General features: G+C 45.0%; 1 protein-coding gene across 1 annotated transcript; it reads right to left on the bottom strand.

The window, feature by feature from the left end:
• Positions 1-19: 19 nt before the first annotated feature.
• Positions 20-27493, bottom strand: Prrc1 (proline rich coiled-coil 1). The gene is made up of 9 exons (XM_059246393.1): positions 27346-27493; positions 20459-20581; positions 19475-19864; positions 17950-18110; positions 13886-13988; positions 11807-11970; positions 7511-7614; positions 4914-5016; positions 20-408 (listed from the first exon to the last, which is right to left on the bottom strand). Exons 2-9 carry the CDS (start codon positions 20559-20561, stop codon positions 199-201), a joined length of 1338 nt encoding a protein of 445 aa, XP_059102376.1. The 5' UTR covers positions 20562-20581; positions 27346-27493; the 3' UTR covers positions 20-198.
• Between the last annotated feature and the right edge of the window lie 382 nt (positions 27494-27875).

The raw sequence follows: 27875 nt of genomic DNA, 5'->3' as shown, positions 1-27875 counted from the left end.
CATGACAGTAAAGAGAGGATCTACTTCTTTTGTTTTACTGGAATGACACTGTGCCTTTATTTAAAAACATTTTTTTCTTTTGAAAGGACTGCAGTCTACAGGAAAGTTGTAAAAAGTGTTGGATTCATGGAAGCTATCCAGTCTCCTCTAACACAGAGCCCAAGGTGACGGCGGGTCTCCATTTCCCAGTAGCTGGTCTCACATGGGCCTGGGTGGCAGGCGCTGCTTGTACATGCCTGCCACAGCCTTGGCCGCGCTGTAGATCATCTGTCGGCGAGACATACCCGTGAAAGCAAGGTGCCAATCAGTCCGGCTGACGTTTAGCAAGCTCTTTTCTAGGACTTCACCCACTGTCACCAAAAGGCCTGACCACCTCAGATTGTAGTCCTGGGGAGTCAGGCTTTGTGCCTATGGAAAAAGGAAAGTGAGTTACTTGTCACATTGAAACAGCACTGGAACTCGCTGTGTTAGAAATGACACCTCAACATCTTGACTCAGCTCATTTTAATATAGAGTATGACAAACCCTCAAAACTCAGCTCGGCTGCCACCAACTGTATAAAGTTACAAGGGTCAAAGGAACCAAACCACACAGTACACACCTATTGTGTTAATAACAGCCTACCACACGCACTGTTCAAATGCAATCTGGTCTCCTTGTAATTCACATTTTCAGTGGTGCTGAGGCTGAAATATAGGGCTGAGTGCACGTTCAAGTCTTCAAAGAACTCCACTTGCTCATGACTCACTCTGAGGCCTTAAATTCTAGTTCTACGTCCAGGGTCACCTCATGTTAATAAGAGGTTTCTAAGATGATATTCTTATGGTCACAAAACTCCAAGCAGAGAGAGACTATATATTGAGTCTTCAGCCCATTTAAGACAGGACTTATTAGTCTGCAGAAGTGTCTGCAAACACGGCTGATGTGCGTCGGCTGTAGCTCTCAAGCAGCACCCAGGCCAGGCCAGGCCAGCACCCAGCGGCGCCGTCAATCACCACCCTAACCCAGTCTAACCCAGCCTGTACCCGCTTCTCTGAAAATCGCTTGCTCACACATAGGAGTGGAAGGCAAATAGATCCAAGGATTCAACAGCCAGGGTTTTTTTTAGAGTGCTAGCACAATCCAGAGAATATCTGCATGCAAAATGGATCTGCACTGTGCACAGATCCCCAACTAGTTGCTTCACAATCACCCAAGGGGCTTAAAAAAAAAAACAAAAAAAAAAAACAAAAAAGCTGGGCGGTGGTAGCACACACCTTTAATCCCAGCACTCGGGAGGCAGAGACAGGCGGATCTCTGTGAGTTCGAGGCCAGCCTGGTCTACAGAGTGAGATCCAGGAAAGGCGCAAAGCTACACAGAGAAACCCTGACTCAGAAAAACAAAAACAAAAAAACAAAACAAAACAAAAAATTCCTAGGACAACTAAATTGGAAACACTACAGCCCATTCCAAGACAAATAGTCAAGAGTTACATCAAACAGCTTCCCAGCAATCCTGACAGACACAGTGTAGCACTCTGCACGACCAGCACTGAAGTGGGCGTCAAAGAGAGACATCTCATCTTCAAAGACTCCCGGGACCCCGGGAGCCTGCTCCTCACACACCACACAAGTCCCCGGGACCCTGCTCCTCACACACCACAGAAGTTCCTGGGGGTCTTGCTATAAGATAGGTCCTGACTCAGTAGCTCAGCACAGGGGGTTGAGAAGCTTTTTATTTATTTGTTTGTTAGATCAAATGTGTATGTGATACCTGTGACACTGGGTCAAAGAGCATACTTCTGAGTGATCTGATACTGTTAAGCAAAACTTGGAGCAGCCGGGTTTTAGTGGGGATGGGGATTACAGTCTTTTAACAGATTTTTGCTAGGACACATACTGACAAGGACATTTAGAAATGCTTTCTAAACCCTTAAATTACTAAACTGTGACAAGGCACAGATGTAAGACATTTCAGGACAGATCAGGAAGCATGGCAGAGAACTCTTAAAAATTGTGATAGGGCTACTGATGGTTTCTGGTGGGGGTGAGGGTAGACTCAGTTTTCTTTAAGGAGCTGGCCACTAGAAGTTTGATCATGCTCCAGTGAGCCTATGAGCAACACAAGTTGGACTTGGTATATTTTTTCTTTTTTTTTTTTGGGGGGGGGACAGAGTAGGAGGGTGGACCTGAGAGGATGGGAAGTGAGTGTGATCAGAGTGCATTGTGTGAAATTCCCAAATAATCAATAAAAATATTATGTTGAAAAAAAGAGAGAGAAATGTGAACAGCTAGAAACAAAAGATATTTCAATGCACATAACTGTTTATCTTGGGAATTCTGAAACCACACAACAAAAAATTAAACAGAACAGGCAAACTCCGAGGCTTGCTGTGCACCTCCCCAGGCCTCCCCGACTCGTCTGCACGTGTTCTAAAGCATATGAATCCCTGTTAGTAAGGGGCCCACACTAACCACACGCTCTCTGACACCTGCAGTATGTTAGCGCTTTAGATGCATGCGGACATGTGGGCCTACTTCACTGTTAGAGCAGCATGTCCAACTAATTAGTCCTCAAACTAAATTACAATGAACAGTGGTCACACATCCAGCACGGGGCCAACAAACCTCTTTTGAAACAGGCCGAACAGTAAAGATTTTAGGTTGTGAAGCCAGTCTTCACCACAACTCCTCCATTTTGTCCTTTTGGTACAAAAGCAACTATATATAAACAGTCTATAAGTAGATCGGCAGGTCCATGCAAGATAAGACATAAAAACAGGCAATAGGCCCGAGCCGGCCCTGGGGTGACTGTGTGCTGACCCCACATCTACCTCAGCGTCTACAACGCGGTGACAGGAGTCATCTTAAACTCCAACAGTCCTCCTGCTGCTGTATCAGTAGACTGGAGATGGGCTTTGACTTTCCAGCACACACAGAGACTTCTAATCCTGATGAGCTAGGGCTGCTCAACGCAAGCCTGTTACTTCCGCAAGTCCCTTAACTCTGCTGAAACCCTTCTTTAGCATTCATGTAACTACACAGCTGCTTTGTGAGCCCATCTTCAGCTGTTTCTTCAGGACACAGTGCTCTGGGGTGTTCTGGGCTTGGTGGGGTTACCAGTGATTCCGATACCTGCTCTGAGCAGTGTGGGTGAGGCCTCACAGAAGGGGCTGCACAGAGTTCTGGTGTCCCACTGCCACTGTGAGCAGCAAGAACCAGCTGCAGTGTGTTGCAGATCTAGCTCAAGACATTAGTCAGTGACGTACTGCTGGGTGGCGCTCTTTCCCTGTAGGCTAATGGAAGCAATTAGGCTCACATGAAACAGGGCAGAGACTCCTCGACTATTAAAGACAGCAATTCTCAATCTAATACTTCTGAATCAACAGTGGTAAAACTTCTATCTTCCCAGAACCTGTCACATTATGTCCATTTTAAGTTTTATTAGAATAACAACATGCACAGCATCCGCTTAAAGCCTCCACACATGAGAACGATAGGAGAGTTTGCTTGACCTTCTGAAGAGAACTTAGGTATAAATAGGCTTCAGAAAAACCATCAAAACTCCAAGCATCTTTCCACACTGCAAACATAAGGAAGGATCACTAGCCCCTTTAGCAACTTTATGGCCACACATTAAACTGACATGTAACCACACACGTATTTTCTCAGAGAACACCAACTTTCTTCCCATATTGTCAAATGTCCATACACTCCAAATAATGGTAAAGGGGAGGGGGCAACAACTATCAGTTCATGGTACAGAGACCCCAATGACAGGCGCATCCATTCTGTTCATTAGAGAATTAAGAGAACGTTTACATCAAATATATACATATATATGAATCAGTTTGGAAACTGTCCATGGGCACATCATTAGGTCCATTTTTCAGCCAGCATATCTACAGGTAAATTCCTATCAGTTACATTTTTTAAACTTTATTTTATTTCATGTGTATGGGTATTTTGCCTGCCTGTACGTTGGTACACCGTATGCACACATCTGCAGAAGCATCAGATCCCCTGGAACTGGAGTTACAGACAGTTGGGAGCTGCCATGCGGGAACTGAACGCGGGTCCTTAGGAAGAGCAGCCAGTGCTCTTAACCACTGAGCCACCTCTCCGGCACTCATCTACATTTTGTTTGTTTGTTATTTTGGGTTTTTGAGACAAGGTTTAACTGTGTAGCCCTGACTAGCCTGGAACTTGCTCTGTAGACCAGGCTGGCCTTAAGCTCACAGAGATCAACCTGCCTCTGCCTCCCAAGTGCTGGGGTTAAAAGTGTACACCACTACGCTGGCTTTTATTTAACTTTTTAAATATTGACTTGTTACTAAAATGGACAACTAAAAAAGATGATTAGCTCCAAGAGAAGGGAAAGAGATAAAATAGTAGGAATAAAAATGAGATAAACAGGGCTGGGGACATGACTCAACTGATTAATGACTACTGTGTAAGACAAGGACCCAGCAGTCACTTACAAAAAGCCAAACATGAAAGCACATGGCTGAAATGCCAGTGCACGGGAAATGGAGACAGGAGGATCCCTGGGACTACTAGTCAGCCAGCCTCGCCTAACTGGTGAGTTTCAGGTCTTTGAGAGACTTGTCTCAAAAAACCACAAAGCAGGGTGGACAGCTCCTGCAGAGTGGCACCTGAGCTATCTGTCCTCTGGTTTCCACACATGCGACACTTCTGCACCTGCACCCACATCCAGACAACCACAGGTGGATAAAGGAAATGAAAACACAAAGTACATGTGAAACAGGGTTAAAGGCCAATGTTCTTCTGATTTCAGGGCCACAAACGTGAAAAAGGAAAATGGTATTTTCCCTGGTACAACCAGGAAACTGACAAGCACAGTAAAAGGGAAAGACAGAAGCAACAATCCCCACGATAAATACGGAGCATCACGACACGGCAAAGAAACCAACCTGCTGCACACACTCCACAGGCACTGGGGTGGCCTGAGTAAAGGCTTCCAGGCGGATGCCGTGCACGGGGTCTTCAACCACCAAGCAGCCGATGTCAAACCACCTAGAACACAAACAGGAGCACACTGTTTACACGCTAGATAAAATGAGAGTGGACCGGAGCAGCATACTGTTTACACACTAGAAAAAATGAGAGTGAAGAGACAAAAGGAAAAGTCGTACTTACTGTTCAGATTAAATACCACAGCTCTCAGAAAGGAAATGTTTTTCTAATTAGTTTGCATTTGGACAATCCATAAATGTAAAAATAAAATTACACGATTGTCTTAATTCCAAGAAGAGACAGGAAGAGAGTAACAAAAAAGAAAATTGAAATCACTGACCATGGGAAATTTCCTTCTTGCTAAGATGGGGGATAATGTGAATGGGGGTACTCAGATACACAGATGATAAAAAAGAATTACACTTATTTGAACATGCAAAGAGCTCCTTGTGGATAATATTTTTAAACGATACTTGCTAAAATACGGGGAAATTTCTAATACCAACTCTCACCAGCCTGTAGCCATCTAACAATGTTACTAATAAATCAAGAAATAAGCTCATTCAGAGGAAATAACCCTGTGCTTGATCCTCATGAACATGAGCCCTTCGAATCACATGTTCCAAGGTAGGGTCAGTCTTTGAAAACACACTCATGAAATCAAGGTACTTTTTTCCATGGAAAGATACTTACTGTAGATTATAAAAAAAAAAAACGAGACATCATAAACATACTTAAGATAACAGCATCAGAATTCTAGCTACCCAAAATATCAAACAACCCTGAAATGAGTTAAGTACTAAGGGCATATGGACAAGGCTATGTTCAATGTCTCCATCTTTTAAAAAATAAGTACCTTTAACAAGCACAAGGAATTACATAATGAATAAGGACATAACACTTACATTTTTAAAAACCACTGAATAAGACAGAGCAGCATAAGCAACTCTGCAGATTAAAATGGTACTTTGTAATGTCTCAACATTCCTATCTTGAAAATGTTTTAACTCACGAATACTGAATAATATTTATTCTACTTAACTACTCATCAAAATTCCGTATTTTGTTTTAACAATGTTCTCATTCAAGAAAGTGTAGCTCAGCTCAGCTAAACCTTGTTCTGCCTCATTTTGCCTGCTGTGGGCACAGTGTCCAACAGGATACTTACTGTACTGACTCAAACTGAGGCAAGCACCTTGGCATCCCGAGAAGCTGCCCTAAAGGCATGGCAGTCTCTCTCTATCACCGACACACATGAGAACTCCAGTCCACCTCTGTTCTACAGAGCACCACCTCCACCAGACCCTGCAGCCTGGGACCTGCTTTCCCAATCCCTTTACTGTGAACATGCAGTCACTGCCATGTGCCCAACGCCCTTCCCTTTCGGTCCCTGGCAAGGGAACTTTCAGAGTTCCCTCTCCTTCCTAAAGTCCTTCAACAGGATCACAACCAGGTCTGGGGGTGGGGAGAATCTCAGCTGATCACTTTTGATCACTAGGGATCTGCACCTTCCTTTTCCGTGTGTAAGGCAAGGTGAGAAGAACATGATGGACCGTGGTTCCAAGGCAGTTACATTTCCCAGAGCAAAAAAAGGTTCACACTAGATTCAGAAGCCACGAAGAGACCACCTACCGTCACAAAAAGCTGATACTTAACACATTATTAAGAACATTTTTGTGCACTTCACACTAATCCAAAACTAACAGCAAAATCTAGATCTGTTCTTCACAGAATACTTCCCCTGGTGTTACTCTGTATGTGGAAGAAGACAACAGACTACTTTTTCCAACTTAGCATCAACAGATGACAACATCTGAAGAGCACTAACCACGTCTATCTGGTTCTACTCCTTTTACCCAACAAGCACATTTAGAGGTGATTTCCCTTTTAGGTGATGGCTTTCCCTGGCAGATGTTTTTTAGGTCAGTATAGGCCAGATTTTGCAAATTATGGTTACAAAATGCTAGGTAACAAGTAAACAAAAAATTAAGACAAATATGAAACCACCATGCAATTATAAATGAAAGTAGAATTCACCAAAGCATGGTTGTTTATTATAAAGTAATAATAACAACAGCATTTCCAAAAAGATTTTTCCTTTAAAAAAAATCTATTAAAAACATAGAGACATAGAGCCCCCAAAACAACGCTGAACTGTGATTTCCAGAGACCCCTTAAAGCTAATCGCACAGTGCTGTGTAACTCTAGCCTACTAAACACATGCAGTCTTCCTGCCTACATCTCCAACTGTGAGTCCCCACAGGAAGCAGTGTGCTTACTCCCGGTTCAATTCCACCTACCCAAGCTGACATGCACTGTATCTCATATTCGGTCCTAGTGTATCAAGTGGTTGTCGGCAGTTTGAGAAGCAGGCATCACTCTGCACCGCTCCATTACAAAACGAACAGTGAGAAGTGTCAGCTGAGCATGGGAAGTCCCACCATCAGAGCAGACGCTCCACTCTGGCTTTAGAACAGGAGACACCTTTTCTAGGCATGCCACGTGAACTCCAGACACAGCTGTGCTGACCCCCAGGGCTCCCAGCATCTCTTACTTGTCGGGCAGCAGCTCAGCAATGAAGTTCTCCACCGACACGGCAGTCTGCTTTTCGTGGATGGCGCCAGTTCTCCGCAGGCTGTCTATGCGTTCCTGGGCACCCTGAGCAAAAGCAGAACAGGCTGGAAACCAGTTTCTTAAAACAGTATTAATATTAAATATCCCGATTCTTAGTTACATAACACATGCACATATTTAACATATACACTCACTGTAAACATTCAAGCAATGCCAAGGTATAGAGCAGTGGTTCTCAACACAGGGGTGACGACCCCTTTGTGGGTCTAAGGACCCTTTCACAAGGATCACCTAAGACCACTGGAAAACACAGTTCTTACATTATGATTCTTGACAGTAGCAAAATTATAGTTATGAAGTAGCAATAAAAACAATTTTACAGGTGGGGGTCACCACATATGAGGAACTATATTAAAGGGCCACAGCATTAGGAATGTTGAGAACCATTGGTCTACAGTAACAATATCCAATGGGATTCCCTTGGTATTAAGTTTAGAGTACATTTTCCAAATTATTCCTTCATGCAGTATTGTGTTGGTTGCAAGTTATTAAATAGATATTTTAAAATTATAATTTCTAACTGACTACTCATATAAGACAGCCTTATTTTTAAATGCTCATTTAGCAAGAGGTCATCTTCCAGAATAAAAACCTTTCAGCCCTGGTATCTGTTTGGTTGACTGACTCTTGACTTTGGGCTTGTGACCACACCTACACTCAACAAGTGTCTTTCCAGTTTTTCTAATTCCCTTTTAAATACACATGCAGCAACACTGAACACTACTACAATTAAACAGTCACATGTGTATGTGGTACATGGAAACTGATTCAGCAGAATATCTGTCATTCATAAATCCAAACAGGTTTGAGAAACCTGCACATAACTCAGAGCTAAGGGTCTGTATTGGGGAGCAGGGCAGCTAAAGTCAGATTATGAGGGCAGGCTGCTGTATCCAACTGTTACCCGAATCATCTCATGAACAGCAGTTACAAATGATGTGATAAAGATGTTCAAAGGGCAAAGGCTGGGGATGGGGGGTGGGGCTGCAATCCCAGCACTTGAGAGCACAGAAGGAATGGGAGTTCCAGACCAGCCTGGACCACATAACAAGACATAGTCTCAGATACACATACAAAGACCTATTTCTGAAAAAAAATCTAGCCAAGAATAAGATTCCCCCCCCCCCCCCCCCGAGACAGGGTTTCTCTGTGTTAACAGTCCTGGCTGGTCCTAAAACTCACTCTGTAGCCCAAGCTGGCCTCGAACTCACAGAGATCCACCTGCCTCTGCTTCCTGAGTGCTGGGATTAAAGGTGTGTGCCACCACTGCCTGGCTGAATAAGCCTATTTTAAGGATAGAAGAGCTAACAGGAAAAAGAAATTGAAATGACATGATGACACACTTAATTCTTACACCACGATTGGGAGACAAATGAACGAAGAAGTGGCAGCTCCATGAGACTGGACTCAACAGCTTCAGACGCTGGCTTGGAAAGGAGAAAGACAATACGATTCTACAGCAGGTGAATGCTAGCTGTCTAATTTTGATCACTTATGTTTCCTAGGCTCGGCATTAGGTGTAAACAAACAAGTATTCAATAAGAACTTGCCATGTGAAACACCAAACAATGGAAAAGCCAATCTTGAAACCTTGACAAGCAGACACTCAGTCCAGGCGAAAGATTTGTCCCCACCTTTCAAACAAAACTCATTCATATATATATGATGTATATATGTATGTATGTATGTATCTTAAGGTTTACATGTATGGTGGGTATATATTTATTTTTCCAATTGACCAGTTTCATTTCTAGATTAGACAGAATGCAAACCCTACAGGCAGAGACTAGCTTTATTATATGGCACAAAGGACTTTTTCCTAAATGTACCCTGGTGTCAAAGTCAAAGGAAACATTACATGCTCCTTTACAAAGTTTTTAAATGTAAATATAGTTGATCCTCAATAATTTTAGAATCTATACTGGTGAATTCAGCTATTTACTAAAATTTATTGGTAACTGCGACATCAGCTGTGCACAAAACTACGAAATGATTAGATGTCTGTCCTGCACATCTCCAGCCGAGATACACAAATGCCACTACCTTCTTGTTTAAGCTCACACGTTGTCACGAGTAGCTGCTGCTGTATGTGGTGCCACCTTTTGCATTTGTGTTGTTAAAGGTTGCCACCTTTTCCAAGGGTCCCAAGGATAATGCTGAAGTGCTCTCTGAGGCTGCTAAGCACAGGAGGGCTCTGAAATACTTAAAGAGGGAAATGTGTGTGCTAAACAAACTGCATCCAATCAGGAGTTGCAGGACTGCTGGCTATGACTTTACTACAATGGATATACATACCAATATCTATTTGCAAATGTAAAGCTGTATCTGAACAGAATCAAACATTAAAAAAAACTTCTACGTTGACAGTCTGGCAAAAAACACTGTGGCCAGAAGCCTACAGGGACCTAATCCTTTTTCCCTTGGTAGCAAGAGTACCAGACTCACTAACAGGGTATGTGGCAACCTCACAGGAAAAACCTCAGCACACGTGTGTCTTGCAAACAAGACGGAGTGATGGAACAGAGACAAGAGGAGGCTGCAGCTGGGGTCCTTTTCTCATCTGAGGAAGTGGAAGGCAGGACTGCCTGCCGCCCACTGGGATGAGGTAGGACTGAGTACAAGAGAAAGAAAGGTTTCCTTCTAGACACGCTGAGCTTGGGACAGTCACGTTCAGGTGTCAAAAAGGCAACTCTTACATAAACTAAGAATTCACGAGCAGTCTTAGTGGCAATAGGAAGCTCAGTATCTGCATAAGAGGCAGGCGAAGGCCAGGGCCAACGTGAGGTCAGCAAAGGATGCATGGAGACAGAGACCAAGAGGAAGCGGGGGAGAAAAGGAGGGACCAGCACCGGAAGCACAAAGCAGACAGAAAGCAACAGATGAGCTCGGACAAAAGACACAGGAGTGAAAAACAGACTAAAGGAAAGTCAGGCCTGGTGCTGCACATCTATAATCCCACAACTCTGCAGGTGGAAGCAGGATCGGGAGTTCAAGGCCAGTGTTGGCTCCCGAGTAAGTCTGAGGCCAGCCTGGCTATCCCAAACTCTATCTATATAAACAACAGAGAGGATGAGCACCTGCCTGGAAAGCCCCTGATCAACCAAATAAACAGCAAGCCATTACTGGTGGCTTGAGTGCACTCTTATTAGGACAGGGAAGTGCAGAAGTGTGGCTAGGCAGTTGGAAAAGCACAGAAAATTAGACAAAAATGCTCAGAATTCCTACAGGAGTTTTATTGCACAAGGAAGCAAGCATGGTAGAATGACACAGGGGAAGTGAGGTCATAGAACACAGGGTAAGTGACGACACGGAATGACACAGGGGAAGTGAGGTCATAGAACACAGGGGAAGTGAGGACACAGAACACAGGGCAAGTGAGGTCACAGAACACAGGGGAAGTGAGGTCACAGAACACAGGGGAAGTGAGGACACAGAACAACACAGGGGAAGTGAGGTCATAGAACACAGGGGAAGTGAGGACACGGAATGATACAGGGGAAGTGAGGTCATAGAACACAGGGGAAGTGAGGACACGGAATGATACAGGGGAAGTGAGGTCATAGAACACAGGGGAAGTGAGGACACGGAATGATACAGGGGAAGTGAGGTCATAGAACACAGGGGAAGTGAGGACACGGAATGATACAGGGGAAGTGAGGTCATAGAACACAGGGGAAGTGAGGACACAGAACACAGGGGAAGTGAGGTCACAGAACACAGGGGAAGTGAGGTCACAGAACACAGGGGAAGTGAGGACACAGAATTTGCTAGGATTTCTCTTGCTTTAGGATAGGAAAATGTTTGGATGCCATCAACTTCATTTGTTCTGACATGATTGTGTCCTTGTAACAATGTATCAAGAGATGTGTGTGTGTGTGTGTGTGTGTGTGTACTGGGACCCAACAGATAGTATAATTTCAGTAACTGACTTGAAAATCAATACTATGTTATAAAGATTCCTTTCAAGATCATCTATTCTTTTTGTTCTTTCTTAATGCCACTGTCATCCTCCTCCAATAATCAAAACCTAATGGAGATTTCATTCAATTAAAACTCCTTTATATCTTCATAACATTACAGTGTTGACTGACAAACGACAAAGCTGGTATTTCAGTATATAAATACGCAGCAGTTCCACACAGAGCACAGGATTGTTACCACAATTATGGGCAATGAACTGCAGGTCCCATCCTCTGGAAAAGCTTTTATTACTCACCTTTAATCCAGCCGCATAGCCTACTGGCTGTGGGGCGATATTGGACTGTCCAGCTTCCCCCACAACCACAGCTAAGCCAAAGACCTCCTGGAAGGCATCTCGGACAGCAGCCACCTTCACTTCTTTATTTGAGGTTACAACAATATCCAGTTCACCTCCAGATTCTACAGAAACCAAAAGAAATCTCAAATCCAAATTTAAGCAGTAACTTTCTAGACAGTCCACCATAGGCTTACACTGTATTTACTAATTGTTAGCAGCCTCATACATGTGAGCTAGGCTGGCAGACCCTTACCCACCATGACACAGCTGCCAATCACTACTGTCAGGACTCAAACCCAGGTTAGACACAAATCCTCTCTTTATCACACCATCTGATACAACCACACCCATTTCCCACCCTCAAACCTCAGAGCACGCTATTCCAACATGTGCTTACAACCGAACTCCCAACTTCCCTTGTGTTTTAAGGATGGGGACTCAGCACATCATCTGCAGTCTTACGAGCTGAGGCTAGCACACACCTCCTACTGGCTCCGAGTCGCCTGTGGTAACTAGAGCATAGTCCCTTGGTATTCTATGAATGCTCCAGAGCACATTAGCGCTGTCTGAAGCACAGCCTGCTGCAAACAGCTATAGGAGAGGGTACCAGGAGGAGGAGAAGTCAAAGGCTGAATCCTACACCTTCTCATTTACCAGCTTCATCACCCTGAGGAAGACACAGGGCTGGCTTCTTTGTAGAAAAATACCTGCTACCTCAATGGCCTTGCTCTAAGTACTGACTTCTAATTTGGTATGTCCAAAGGAACAGCAAGAGCTCCAAAAATGTTCATTCCTTCATTCAAATACATACATGAGAAGAAAAGAATTACATAATTTAGTATTTCCAACTAGATTGGTGTGGATATATGAATATAAAATAAATATATGCAGTAAAATCAAATTTATGAATCCTTTGGATGGCTACAAACAGGAAGAATTCTGTGGGGTTTTGGGTTGGTTTGTATTTTGTTGATTTTTGAGACCATGAACACACTATGTGGCTGAGGCTAGCCTCCCACACCCCACTTCCCAAGTGCTGGGATTACAGGCATGTGTAACTACACATGCCTACCTGATTTAACTCCTGATTCAACTTCTATTACACAGGAAGCAAAGGAGACATATATAGATATAGATGAATGGTACATGTATAAGTAAATTCATCTGAGCGCCCACCAAGTTACATGACCCCATATAGTAACTTACACCTCTCCAAACCCAAGTTCCTTACCCCAAACTGAATGAAAATACATGTGTCACAGAGCTCTTCTGAGCATCAGTGTCTAGAACAAGAATTTGGAAACTGTAATCTCTAAGGGTCTTACCAATGAGCATGTATTAGACAGGAAATCACCAATGGAGTCGAGACAAGCTCTTGGCTTTTCACTGTCACTAAAAACTTCTGTTCCAGTATCTAGTGCACAGCTCCAGCTTGCCAAGAGTTTCTACAGGATTACTGATGGAGTGCTGGCCTAGCTAGTCCCTATTTGTTCGTATACTGGAAATGTACACAAAAATTAAAGAGCAGTATGCCTATGTCAACTGTCTCAGCTATCTAATGAGAGCTCAAAAACAGCTAAAACAATGTTCCCAGCACACTTAGTAATCAAGTTTTATTAAGTGCTAAATTAGCTTCCTCTAAAAATATTATTCCTAATTAAGTATAAACACATTTGATTAAAATAGATAACTAGAAAAATTGCCAAAGCAAGTATAAACAAAGTATCACTTGAAAGTTAAAAACGAATAAAGAAAAATCAATATAAAACACTAAAAAGATATAAAAATTACTATCAAATTACTCCTTCCTAATTCCAAAGTTCATACTATGAAGTCCTAAAACTTACATAATGATGACTAAGAAAAAGATAAATGAGTTACACCAACACGCAGATTGAGGATGAATTTGAGTTAAGAGCACAGGAGGAATTTCTATCAATTACATGACCATCTGAAATGAACTGAAACTACAATTGTGCGTGACACTGATGAACACTCTAGAAACGTGGCCCACACTAGGCTCACTTATATACATACTGATATATGGAGCCATGCCGGGGTCCAGCGTCGTAATCATGCTCTCCACTGAATGCTTGGTCTTGTCAAGCACAGATTTCACCATAGGATTCCCAGCTACACCCTGCAAGCAAGATGCAAATATTCAGTTCAAGCAAAGAACATCTTGACTTTCCTAAGCATGAAAGAACTTCTTAAAACTTAATTTTGAGAATTTCATAAATGAAAACAATTTAGTGAGGTCATACTACCCCCATTTCTCTCTCTAATTTCTCCCATGTTCCAACACACCACTCCCAACTTTGTGTCTTTTCTCTGATAACCAACTAAGTCCAGTTAGTGCTGCCTATCTGTACATGGATGTGGGGACACCCCCGGAGCATAGGAAACGTACCAGCGGCCACTTCATAAAAAAGAACGATTCTCCTTCCCTCAGCAACCGCTCACTGCTCCTCACTAAGAGGGAGAGCCTAGAGATCATCTACCTCATCTATGCTTAAATGTGCGTCAATGAGAGATGCATAGCTGGTCACAGGGCTGGGAATGAGAGACGATGTCAGCCCCGAAAGGGACACACCTGTGTTAACCGCACTACTACCAAGGACCAGGAACATCACAGACAGGAGGGGAAGATTCTGAAAGCAAAGGATGGGGAAGAGTGCTAAGAAACAGTGCTCCCGAACATGGACGGCTGCCTCATCTGTGAGCGCACAACAGCTGGGGATACCTGCAAGACCAACACAGGAAACTCGTCAAGTTTCCCATGCATCCGTGGACCAGCACTTCTAAAAACTATACAACCGTACTTTTGGAATCTGTAAGTAAAATGAGGTCAATTGATGTCAAATTCCTACTGCAATCTAAGTAGTGCTCTTGGCTTCTTCCCTTCACACACAGAAAGCAGGCCAGCAGCAGCCTGTAGAGGATTCTGGAACAACACTGTTTGAAAAGTGATAGTCTGAAATGTGTTTCAGTCATAAATATATTTATAGGAGAAACTTGCTCCTCAGGGGTCCAAATAAGGATTGTAACCATGTGTCTATATAAGTGCGTACTTTGCTCCTAAAAAGATAAAAGCAGTAAAAAATAGTTCTCACTTTTATCCCCCAGAATAGTTCCTGATTACCTTAATGCATAACTTTGTCCTTCACATCTTCTACTCAAGCTCCTTTCTTGTACCCATTCCCAAAGCCTCTCCCTTAGGCAGCTCTCCCTTCTTGAGTCTTCAGACCAACAGCACCATGAGCTTTCCACCCCAGAGTGGTCCAGCTTTCCTTCTTACACTCTAACTCTTCCAAAGTAAGTGGGGCGCCCCCTAAGGGGCATCCAAAGACTACAATTTCCTCTTTCCAACTCACCAAGGAGATGACTGAGAATAGGTGAGTTCAAAAGAATTAAGTTTAAGACTGCCAGGCAACCTCACGAAAAAAATCACGTAAGTTGATCTGGGTATTACAACTAGCAAAGGCCGTCTCTTTACAAAGCAGGAAGAAAGCTGTAGTTTCTATATGAGAAAAGACTTCACAGAACAGAGATCTAAAAAAGCAAGTGTTTAAGAAGACCAGATTCCTGAAACAGGATCACACTAACCACTTAGTTTAAAACTGTGTTTAATGTATGTAACTAAACTGAACAGCTTCTCAGCAGAACACTGGGAGGAAGTTGGCAGAATGAGTTCAAAATTCTTTTTTCTTAAGAAAAAAGTGGAGAAGACCAGCAAAGCAAATCTCAAGAGAAACCAGCGGCTCCCAGCACCGGAACCAGCGGCTCCCAGCACCGGAACCAGCGGCTCCCAGCACCGGAACCAGAGGCTCCCAGCACGGTATACTGCTGCCCTTTCTAACCCACACTTTCCTTTTCATCACGGAATGATCCACACACCCACCTGAGCACACAGCGAGCTTCCAGCATGCATCAGTGGAATGACCAAACCCAGCTGCAGTTTAAATGGTGTGCTACTATTACAGAGATAGGTTCAATGGGATAAAAGACAAAGCCCAGAGACCGGCACTAATGTGTAATTTAGTAAATAAAATAAGGGGGACATAGGGTCCCTGAGGGGATGACCTCAAAATACTCCATTAAGAGGCTGGAAAACACTTAAATTTCTCTATCTTACATGGTGTACTGGAACACATCAGCTACATTGAACTACTCAGGGTGGAAATTGAAATGGTTAAAAAAAAAAGATGGAATGTAAAGGTATTCTTTCAGCATATAGAATGGAAATAGATTCACAGAAATGACTTCTGAACACTTAAGAACCTTTGTGTTGAAAAAGCATAATAAAATTAAAATGTAGATTAAAATGGAATAGGCCATAATATGTACATCATAAAATAGCATTGCTTTATAGTCAGAGTTCTTAACAAACTCAGTTAGAGAAGCAAGCCTCCCAACTTCAAATTGGGCAAAGATGAACAGAGAATCCAGAAAACAATTCCATGGGGGGAGGTGCGGAGGCCAAACTTAATAGCAAAGAACTGAAAATTAAAACATGGTTTCAAGGTTGGGGGTTTGGCTTTTAAAAGGAAAAGCACTTGTGTCACATGAGGACCAGAGTTGGGATCCCCAGAACCCACACAAAAAACTCAGTGGGTGTGGTGGCCTTATGTAATCCCATTGCTCAGGATGGAGAGTCGGAGCAAGCTGGCAAGCCAGACTGGTCCAAACCACAAGCTCCTGGTATAGGAAGAAAATGGACCTAGATACATAAGGTGGAGAGCACTCATAAAGACACTCTGTATCAACCCTGGGCCTCCACATGCAAGCATGCACTCATGCACATGTATGCACACAAACATACATACATACACATACACACATACACACACACACACACACACACACACACACACACGCATGGGCACCAAAAAAGATCTCAAATGTTTCTGTCTATTAAACCAGAAAAAAAACCAAAAAAAACCTATATTTCAAATTAACATCCCTTGCTGCCCTGTGAACAATTATGGAACAAGATATGCTGGTGTAGCTCCTGGAAAGCAATATACAGGAAGTTCTAGGGCATTCACTAGGACTTTCATCAGGAACTAATGATGTCAGAGATGCCCATCAAGATGTACATACAAGAGTGCTCATTAGTTTTATTTATAAGAATTAAAATCAGAAGGGATCACTGTACAGCTCAGTGGCTGCATCATGTTAATCGGGCCTAAGGGTACAGGCCTGTGATCCTGTTACAAGCCAGGCTGAGGCAGGAGGATTGCAAGCTTCAGATCAGCTCGGGATACTGAGTAAACTCCAAACCAGTCTAGTCAAATTGATGTGACTCTTTCTCAGAGTGAAAGTAAAAAGAGAGCTGGAGATCAGGCTAGTAATAAAGTGCTTACCAGTGTGGGTAAGGCTGCAGGTTCAGTCTGCAATACCAGCAACAACAACAACCAAAAATGTACATGTTTACATCTTTCTCAAAGTTAAGTAAAATGATTTAAAAACTTACAACCAGATAGTAGTGGTAACAAATTTGTAAAATAAAACAGGATAAATGCAACAGCATTGATGACAAGAAGTTAATTAAGAAATACATTCTAAAGAAAGAATATTCAGAGCTGGAGAGATGCTTCAATCAGTAAATGCCATATAAGTACAAGGACCTGAGTTCAGATCCCAGCACCCATGTGAAAAGTGGAGCGCTACAGCACGTGTCTTCACACCCCAGCATTGGGACGGGCATAAATGAGAGGATCCTTGGAGCTCACTGGAAAGCCATCCTAGCTGAATTGGTGAATTCCAAATTCAATGGCAGAACACACACACACACCTGTACACACACATACATCCATACAAACACATGCAGACCCCAAATACAGAAGAGGCAAAGACAGACAGTTTTCCAGCTGGGAGGACACTAATGGAGTCTTCTAGAAAAGACACAAAACACAATGCTCACGTCACTAATCCACCTGGATTCTTAAGAGAATAAGTACATGTGTATAGACATGCATAGACAAAAGGCATCACCAACCACAGAAATCCTGTGTTCCCTTACCCTACACTGTGTTCCTCTAATGGATACTTGTCAACTTTAGAATTAGGACAGTCATTTGAAAAGCAAACCCCCTTACCTTGATAAAACCCCAGATCCCACCAGCAGGTGCATCATCCTGGCCTCTAACAATTCTTGGATCTTCCTGTTCCTCTGGGAAAGTAATGGCTGATGTGGTTCCAGGTCCCTGTACCAGAGATGTCATACTGGCTTGCTGAGTGATGGGGGCTGGCATAATACCTAGTCAACGGCAAAAATTTAGTTGGGTAATTTATTCCACCAATGTTTTCCTATAAAAGGATGTATTATCATATGAGAAGCTCAAAACAAATTCAATCACAGAACTACTTAAGTACCTAAAGATGAAGTTATTAACTCAAACCTTTATAAAAATAAATTTAAAAAAGGTATTTTCCCCTTTACATAGGTTTATACCAAGTGACCTGAAAAACAACAAATACAAACACACTCATACACACACAGGAGTGTGTGTGTGTGTGTGTGTGTGTGTGTGTGTGTGTGTTGCTATTTGTCCTACTCAGCATTTGGATGATAGTTGGACTTCTAATCTCCTTAGTCCATAGAAGTAATTGAGCACTCAAACCCATCGTTAAATAAAATAAAATAAAATAAAAAATCACTACACATACTCCATATACTTCCAAAAGAAAACACCCATTGGGGCTGGAGAGTGAGTTCAACTGCTAACAGCACCGGCTGCTCCTGCAGAGGACCCAGGTTCAGTTCCCACATGAGGCGGCTTCACAGCCATCTGTAACTCCAGTTGCAGCAGATAAAACACCTTTTTAAGCCTCCTAAGGTGTCCACATACATGTGGTACCCATACATACACTCAGGCACAGGCACAGGCACACGCACACACACACACACATACACACACACGGACATGCCCACACATAAAATAAATAAATCTCTTTTAAAAACACAAATAAACACAGATAAGCATGTAATACCTATGTTCCATAATAAGTTTTAGTTGTAAAGATAGGTTAATTTGGATAATAAATAATCAAAGCTAAAGTGCTCCTTTACCCTAACATGATGAACAACAGAAGACAGCAAAGATTATGTTTTGATAACTTGTTTCTAACAACCACACTAAAAAAGGGGACCAGGGACGATGTAGTTGGCCTAAGAAAAGAAATGGCCCAGTATCACCCACTCCGGACACGTGGGACCGGCTAGATAAAATCTATCCCCTAGGGAAGTTACTTCTGATATAAAAGCAAACTATAATGTACTCTTGGATTGCAACCTGCAGCCTATCAGTAAGTAACAAACATTAGCATGGAATATGGGAATTCTCTCTCACACCTCAAATGTCAATTGTACATCAGTTTTTATACCACACAAAAACTACACAGTAAGTTACATTAGTTTTACTGTTAATAATTTAAGTGACCAAAAGATGAGCGTGGGAAGCTCTGGAAGTCAGAGTGAAGACTAGATCCTTCATGTGGAGAAAGCAAAGGCCCATGAGCAGCAGATGGCCACGTCTATACATACAAGCACTTTACTGTCCACCTCAAATCACATCAGAGCCGTCAAACACGGCTGAGTGCGGGGGACAGTGGAGAAGTCACCTGTGACTGGAGGTGCAGAGAAGGACGGCATCAAAGGCGTCTGGGGCGCTCTCCCGGCATGGCCCCTCGTGATGTCGTAGGCTGCACCCACGGAAAATCCCGAGATAGGAGGACCCGAAGGCGGCGTGGATAAGAGGGCGCCGGAGGCGGAGGTCGCAGGTGGGAAGGGGGCTATGGGGGGGCTGCTGAAGGCCGCGGCAGGTGACGGAGACATGGAGGGTGGCACCGAAGTGCCACTCAGGGGGACCGAAGGAGCTGGGGACAGCGGCACAAAAGGAGGCGGTGCCGACGGCTGCACAGGGGGCAGGGATGGCTGAGGCGTGGAGTACGCACGGGGCGGCAGGGACTCCATCCCGGACACACCCGGAGATGAGAAGGAGCTGGTTGCAGCTAGAACAAAAAAATAAATAAATAAATAAAGCAGAGAGGATAAACACACAGAGCTGAAAAGGCTTTTTATCTCATTTTCAACCTCCCCTGCGTGGGAAAGTCCTAATGTGGTAAGCCAAGCATAATAATTAATTTTAAAGGTGTAATTTTCACTTGTTCCTGAGTGCAGGCTCCGGGATCCCACTGGGGAGGCCGCACAACTCCGGGGCGGCACTGTCCGGAGCAGACCTTCCTTCCCATTAGTTTGTGCCTCGGGTAAGAAGGTCATTTTCATCCCGATTGGAACACTAAAACCTCAGAGAGATTAATCCCCACACAGTCACAGAACATCAAGGACAATGCTCTGAAGGCCGGCTAGGAGGAGGGTTTGTAGTGAGTGTGAACAGGGCGAGCGAACCTGCTGCCGGCCAAACACACACCTGCTCACCTGTGACAGGCAAGGCTGTTTCTCTGTCGTGGTTTAAATGTAAGAGGACTATGTCTTCGCACCCCGACAAGATGAGAGAAGCATTAACAAACACATTCTTAACTGATTCAGAGAGACCAGTGTCTTCCTCAGCCTCCACCCCGCCAGAGGTCAGGCCCAACACCCACCTAAGTGAACCTCAGTGGAGGGCATGGCGGCGGCGGCCAGGCCTGCAGGGTTCAGGGGAGGGGTTCCAGGTGGAGTTGTCTCTATTCCGCTTTCTTCCATCATTGTCCCTCAATTATGGTGCACTGCAGAGACATAAAAACGTGACAGGCTTTACACAGGGGCAGCAGCTCACACAGTTAGAGAACAATTAAGAAAGATCACAAAGAGGCAAGTCTGCCTTTACGACTTAGAACACAACCACATCTTGAGGAAGGGCTTAGCAAAACTCCTGAGAGACGGCTGTGACGACCCATCTGGTCACGGCACTTGTGCTCCTGCAGAGGACCCAAGTTCAGATCCCAGTGCCCAAGCAGACAGCTCACAACTACCTGCACTGCAGCTTCGGGGTATCTGACACCCTCCTCTAGCCTCCAAAGGCACCAACGCACATGTCACACACACACACACACATACACACACACACACACACAATATTAAAAAAAATTTTTAGTACCTGAAAAAAGAGTCTGTATAATCTTTGGGTCTGGTTCATTTCTGTGTGTAATTTTTCTTATTTGCAATCATTTTTATAACAAAGTTTAAATAAATTTAAAAAGTCTATGAAATTACTTAATAGACAAATATCCTGACATTTCCCTATACATATTTTACAACTTGGAAATAATTTTGTGTTAACCATTAACCATTTTATCAATGAAGCTATATATTTTAAATAGTAGAGTGCCAAGTCGATTTGGCCACTTGAATCCTGTTAAGAGTCACATGCAGGTTTCAGTTAAGATGCTTAAAATACAAACATCTGATTTATCTTTGGAACCCTCTTCTTCCCTCACAAAACATTCTATGTGGGCTACTCTGTTAACATTTCTTTTTAAAAGTTAAATTTGCTTGACTTTACAAATGCACTGTTTCCCCAATACATTCCATGTAGGCTACATATATTAACATTAAAAAAAAAAATCAAGATGTGTTCAGCTCTATAAACAGGCTAGCCTCCAGCCTGGTCCACAGCAGCTTTGTAAAGTGAAATGGTGTGGCTCAGGTGTTAGAAGTTGCCTGTAAAAAGTGAAGCCACAAGAAAGTAAGGTCCTAACAGATGATGATGCACACCAAATACAAGAAAACATCCTCACAAATCAAAGTGCCTTCTCAGCACTCAGCTTCACGCCCACAATCTGTGCAGCTCTCAGCCCTCATCAGAGAAGGTCTTTTTGCACTGGATGGCGGTTAATGGAGAGACTCGGACGTACTGGAAGCCTAGAAAGTAAGTGACTGTGGAGTGCTCAGCCTCACAAGGACCAGCTACGTAACACCCCTCCCACCAAGACGCAGGGAACATCATGGAACAGGGGGTGGAAGACTGTAAGAGCCAGAGCTGGAGCTGCTATGAGACAGTGTCGTCTGGACATCATGGGGCCACAAGACCTGCACAGAATCAAGCCAGTCAGTTTCCAGCAAGGATGGAGGGTGGCACACCAAGCCCCGCCCTCACAGAGGGGCTGAGACAGTTGATGGCTGTCGGGAGAGGTGGGGAGACTGTTTTCTTCAGACTGCTCCACACCCACCCCACCCCACACACAGGCAGCACTATTTGGAGGTGTGCGTGGGTGGGGGTGGATATGATTCTATTAAAAAATTACAAGTCTTAGAATTCATCTTAAGTGTACAACAGTGTTAACTATAGTCAACTTGACAGACTCTGGAATCACCTGAGAGGAACAGCCCCAGGGCACAGCTGTGGGCATTATCTTGACTGTGTTTACTGCAGTGGGAAGATCTGCCCACTGTAGGGGGGACCATTCCCTGGTTGGGCTCCCAGACTGCAAAAAAGGAAAATGGGAGTTTATCATCACCAGGATCATGCCATTTTGTAAACTTCATTTTGGTTGATTGGTAACAATTCCAGTAACTACAGGAATTTGATTTCTAGAAGTAAATTAACTTGTTCCATAGAGTACTGATTATTCTACCCTGTGGACCCCAGGAAAGACATTTATTGATCTCTGACATTCTTTCCATCACTGCTCACCATTCTCTAGTCAGAAGTCTTTTAACTCCCTGCCTTCTGCCTCTAACTACCCCAGCGAGGAAGCTGATGGTGGTCTGATTCTTGCAGAGACCCCTCTGCAGGTCTTTCTCCCTGAATAAGGAAGGGTCTCATCCCCTGGCCTGTCTTTCCTTCTTGCTCACCTTCCATTTGGTGACACACACACAGAGATGGTGTCTACGCAAGAGAACCTGAGAGGCAGAACAGGGTAAGCAGGGAGCAGGGCAGAGGCCAAGAAGATAAAGGGCTGGACTGAGGGAACCTTTGGACCACAACCCGGAGCTAACTAAGTCTCTGAATGTGGTAGTGCAGTGTTGTCCTTTATCCAGGAGCGTCCACTGTCAAAGGGCACTGCAGCCAGGCCGTGCTGCAGGAAATTACAAGACATCTAGGCTTCAGAGAAGTGTTTAGTCCCAGGGCAGATCATTTTATCCTAATTTTATGTTTATAAATGTTTTGCCCACATCCTGTGTACCATGTGGGTGGCTGGTACCCACATATCCGATATTTCCGATGGTCTTAGGTCTAGACCTCTGGAAAAGGGAGGGTCGTCTGACCCCCAGTTGAGAACCACTGCTCTAGGAACTTTAGAAGAGTGTTAGCCCATGGTCACAGGGAGAGATGAAACGACTTCCCAAACAATAAGCACCCCTTTCCTTGAGGGGTCCTACTTAGCAATGGAGTACCTTCAAGAGGACTGGGACATCTCTTCAACATGATCTGAGGGAAAGCTCTCCACTGAGCTGGAGTTTCTGAAGGGTCCATCTGGCTGAGGGTCAGAAAGAAGGCATCTCCAACGGGAAAAATCTAAAACACTCTCCCAAGGCTGAATCAGCCATTGGCTGATGGGAAGTCAATGGATACGGGCCCTGTTAGAACTGCTTGGGGCCCGGCTGGAGTAAGGGTCGGGGGGTGGGGGGCAAAATCTAGAACAGAACAGATTGCATCTGAGAAAAACCCATGGAAGGGAGGTCTCTAGGTTGGGAAAACAGTTCACTGTCCACTTACAGTAGGGACAGTTACAGGGGGGCTGGTGGGGGTCAAAAGCATCCACTGCCAAGAATCAAAGAGTGGTGAGTGAGAAACTGTAGACTAAAGGATGATCATAACTATCCTTCTGACCAGCCACTGTCAAGCGCCTGAAGGGGTGGGATGGGGCACAGCAGGAAAACAAATCTGGAACGCTGGTTACTGTAGTTACAGAAACTTTTAAACTGGTGTGACCACGGCTACCAAGCAGCAGTGGGCATCCGTTCATCAATCTCTGCTTCCTGATTCTGGATGCCACGTGACCTTCAAGCCCCGCCGCCTGGAAGTCTCCACCATGGTGGGCTATGCCCTTGAACTATGAAACGAATAAGCCCTTCTCTCTCTGAAGTGGCTTCTGTGTTTGTTGGAGTGTTTTATACGGCAACAGGAAAAGAAACTCAGACGGTACAAAACCAGCTCTAAACATGCAAACTGGCTCTTGATGTTTTGACTCAATGTTCAGCGAAGGCAAATTGTTTGCCAAGCACTGAATTGAGCTAAGCAAAATCCAGTCAACATAGAGACTTGTACAGGACACGACCAAGGAACAGTACCAATACCCAAGGATGCTGGTACAGTTCAACACAGTAACAGCAACACACAGCAAGGCTGGATTCTATATGCTGAGGCTGAGAACACAGTCACGCTGGGCAGAAGAAAGGATTCTGACCGAAAGGTCTGGGGAAGGTGCCCAACTCTCGGATGAGCTCAGTTCTGAAAGGTAAACCCAATTTCCATAAGTCAAGGAAAGAAAGAACTTAAATCGGGAAAGGGGAGGCGTCCAGAAGAAAAGTGGGCACACTGCAGGTATAAACACTAGGGACAGCAGAGGGAGTAAGACAGTCATGAAAACCCAAGTGACAGAAGAGGACTGAGGGGCAGCTGGGGCCCAGATGCACAGCCTTCCTGACAGAGGTAAGGAGCTGGCCCTTTTAAGAACAGAAAGGCACTGGAGCTGAGGAAGCATCTGTCTTTTCAGTCTAACTCTTCTGAGATTTTAAACCCATAAGATGCAAACACAGTAGAGTTCGCTAAGCAAGCTGATCTCGGTCACAGCTGCTTACAGAAACTTGCAAATATGGAAGGCACGGCACTACTAATGGCTCTGGAGAGCTTCCCCGGACTTTGGCTGTTTTTAGTTATTTCTGAGTATATGAGGTGTGGACAGTTCTGTGAAGCTGAACCACATTCAGAGACACCCATCGTCACCACAGTTAGGACCCACAAGCACACCATCACCCCAAACTCCCTCACTGTACTCCTTTCATCCTCCAAGCATAAAACCGTCAACAAAACACTCTGGGTCTCTCACTTTCTCTCTTCACAAAGGTAAAATAAATAAAATCATACCCTGAATAACTTCTTCATATTTGGCTTCCCGCCCCCCCCCCCCCCCAACACACACAGAAAAATGTCTGAAATTCATCAAGGTTGGTCCACTTCCATTCTTGATAAACAGCATTTCCACCTCACAGATGCTGTCAGTCCACCCCCAGTTACTGACAATCCCTATTTGTGTTTTGAAGACTCCTTTGGGCTGGGATTCTAACTCAGTGGTGAAACACTTGCCTAGCAAATGCAAGGGCCCTGAATCTAACCACTAATACCATGAGGGGAAAAATAAAAAATTATTCCTTTGGCTGAAATATGTACACTGGACCACTGGGCACAGACAGCACTCGGGTACAGAAGTAGTTCAAACAAGGTCCACCAATACCCTACACTAAGGATAACCATAACCTCATATCCCCTAGGGTTTCCATAACAACTTCTGGTTGTCACAGGGCACTGCTGGTATGTATCAGGAAGTGGCTCAAATCCCCATAATGCACATCTCACAATCCACAAGAATCTTATGTCCCCAAACATCCATAGTGCCAGGCTGAGACTCTGTAGCCAAAACTAAGGCGATGATGGAGGTGAGAAAGGAGACAGACGTGAGAAACATTTAGGGGTAAGACTCATGGAGTGCCCACAAAGAATAAGAGGGGTTGGCATAAGTTACACACTTAGACAGATAATGGTGCCAACAGGTAGGACCCAGAGCTCTGTAAGAGGCCAAGGAGTTTGATGGTGTCTTTTGGGGGAAATCATAAAGTATTTCCCCTCTAACTCAGCAGGAGCAAGTTCCTGGGAACACCTGAAAAGGGACATCAGCTGGGTCTGGAGTCCACACACACCACAACCCGCAAGTGTCATCGACGGACCAACAGTTTCTGATACCCTGCTCTGCGCTCTCTCGCCTAAGAAGAGCACACCAAGGTAAAGGGACTAACTACTACTTAACGCCAAACTTTCTTTCAGTCATGTGGCCAACTAACCTGCAGAAAATAAGACCAGCAGAATAGCAGGGAGAAATGAGGACACGCTGGCACTCAGAAGCCGCCAGCATTTCAAGGTAGGAATGGATGACAGCGCTAAATACTGCAGAGAAGCCAGAAGGGACGCTGTGAATGGTTCCATGGGTTCGCTAAATTACAGATGATCTCAGAGCTGTTTCCAAAGAGGGGAGACTAGGGAATGGCTAGGATCAAACGGAGAAGTAGAAAAAGACAAATATGTACCCCACCAAAGCCTGGCTGTGAAGAGAGGAAAGACAAGGCATTCCAGAGGCTAAATATAGGCCTATTCCGGAACTACCTGGACAAAGACAGATGACCTGGGAGACAGTCATATTTGTCACTCATATTCTTGAGGCAGAAGCTACCCAATCCTTGCCATGGCTAGTTCCGATTTAAAGATAATCCCATCTCTCAGCAAATGCATGGGCAAAAGAACTCACCTGAGACACGTAATCAATTTCTTTCGGACCTTAAAAGCTTTACTGTTTGAAGAATGGCTTAAACACAACACTGAAATATACTTCGCAGACATAAACATACCCTAAAAAAAAAAAAAAAAAAAAAAAAAAAAAAAAAAAAAAAGAAGCAGCAGCCTAGTATGATAAACAACAGAGAAGCATCTGTTGACAGAGCTTTTGAGGAACAAAAGTAGTCCGAATGCATCAACGTTACAGGAAAAAGAGATGGAAATAGTTTAGAAGATTAGTCCTCAGGCGATGATCAAACCGCTCTTCGAATCGGTTTGCACCTACTCAGGTCTGCAGGAGATGGCTACTTTTAAGCAAAACGGGACAGTAGACTTTTGATAAATTCAGAGCATCAGAAGCTATTCCTGTTGATCTTATTGATGCCCTACGTTTGCCTCGAATACCACAAGACGGAGGTCAGCGGTCTGCCATTCTCTGTGCAGAGCCCAAAATAAACTTCCCTGCGCATTCAGTGATTCCAACGGTGCTCATATACAGCACCGGGAGTGCCCCAGAGCGTCAGGATCGCGGACGATTCAAAGCTACCTCTCAAATCAACTGCTGTGACAAAAACTCTCGGACCTGAGATCTTGCCGTTTAGGAAACAAGCAAGCCTGCAAATCCGGCTGAAGTGGGTCCGGGTGGAAGGGCCCTGCAGGGCGGCGCTGGCCACTCGCGGGCATCCCAGGAGGAGGCACGGCGTCCCACCGGGGCGGGTGGCCTGGGCAGTCCGGGCAGCCTGTGCCACGTCTGCAGGCCGGGCTGGGCTGGGCGAAGGTCCGCGGGCCTGGACACCCGTGCACGCGGGGGAAGGTGCAGGCGCGGGGAGCCGGGGTCGGGGCCGGAGCGAGGCGGGGATGGACCCCGCTCTCCCGACGAGCGTCCCCGCCGCCCGGAGCCCCCACACTCCAACGCCCGCCGGCCGGCCGGTCGGCCCGCCCACCCGGGGCTCGCCCCAGTCCCGGGGCCGCCGTGCGAGTCACCGCCAGGCCGGCGCTCACCTGGGTCCGAGCGAGCGCCTCTGCGGAAGCTGCACACGCGGGGGTCGGGGTCGGGGTCGGGATGTGGGTGCCCGGCGCAGGGATCCGGCTCGGCGAGGACGAGGAAGACCGGAGGAGCGCGCGTCCCGCGCCAAGATGGCCTCCGCGCCGCCCCGCTGCCACGTCGCCGCCACGCCCCGCCACGCCCCTCGCCACGCCCCCTCCGCGCCGCCCCACACCCACCCAGAGCTGGCCCCGGTGCACCGCCGCCCACGGCGCTCCGTCCCGCCTCCCGGGCAGGCCGGGATCAAAGCTTTCCACGTAGCAGAGGTGGCCTCCCCCGAGAGAGGCACTGGGCACTGGAAGGGCGGCAAGTTACCGGCCGATGTTCTTCTTAAGTAATGCACGATATTTTATTTAAAAAAAAGAAAAAAAGGGAAGAGATGGAAGGAGGGAGGGAGGGAGGAAGGAAGGAGGGAGGGAGGGAGGGAGGGAAGGAAGGAAGGAAGGAAGGAAGGAAGGAAGGAAGGAAGGAAGGAAGGAAGGAAGAA

Source organism: Peromyscus eremicus, chromosome 19, assembly GCF_949786415.1.
Source record: "Peromyscus eremicus chromosome 19, PerEre_H2_v1, whole genome shotgun sequence".
Taxonomy (NCBI): Eukaryota; Metazoa; Chordata; class Mammalia; order Rodentia; family Cricetidae; genus Peromyscus; species Peromyscus eremicus.
The sequence above is the reverse complement of the archived record's forward strand: the minus strand, read 5'-3'. Positions and strand labels throughout refer to the sequence as shown.

Excerpts from the sequence above, each read along its gene's own strand:
- Prrc1 (XM_059246393.1), bottom strand. The coding sequence starts at position 20,561 with ATGATGGAAGAAAGCGGAATAGAGACAACTCCACCTGGAACCCCTCCC. Across the intron at positions 7,615-11,806 it reads GCTATGCGGCTGGATTAAAG|GGTGCCCAGGAACGCATAGA; the intron begins GTGAGTAATAAA and ends GCTTTTGCTCAG. Across the intron at positions 5,017-7,510 it reads GCTGAGCTGCTGCCCGACAA|GTGGTTTGACATCGGCTGCT; the intron begins GTAAGAGATGCT and ends TTTGTGTTCTAG.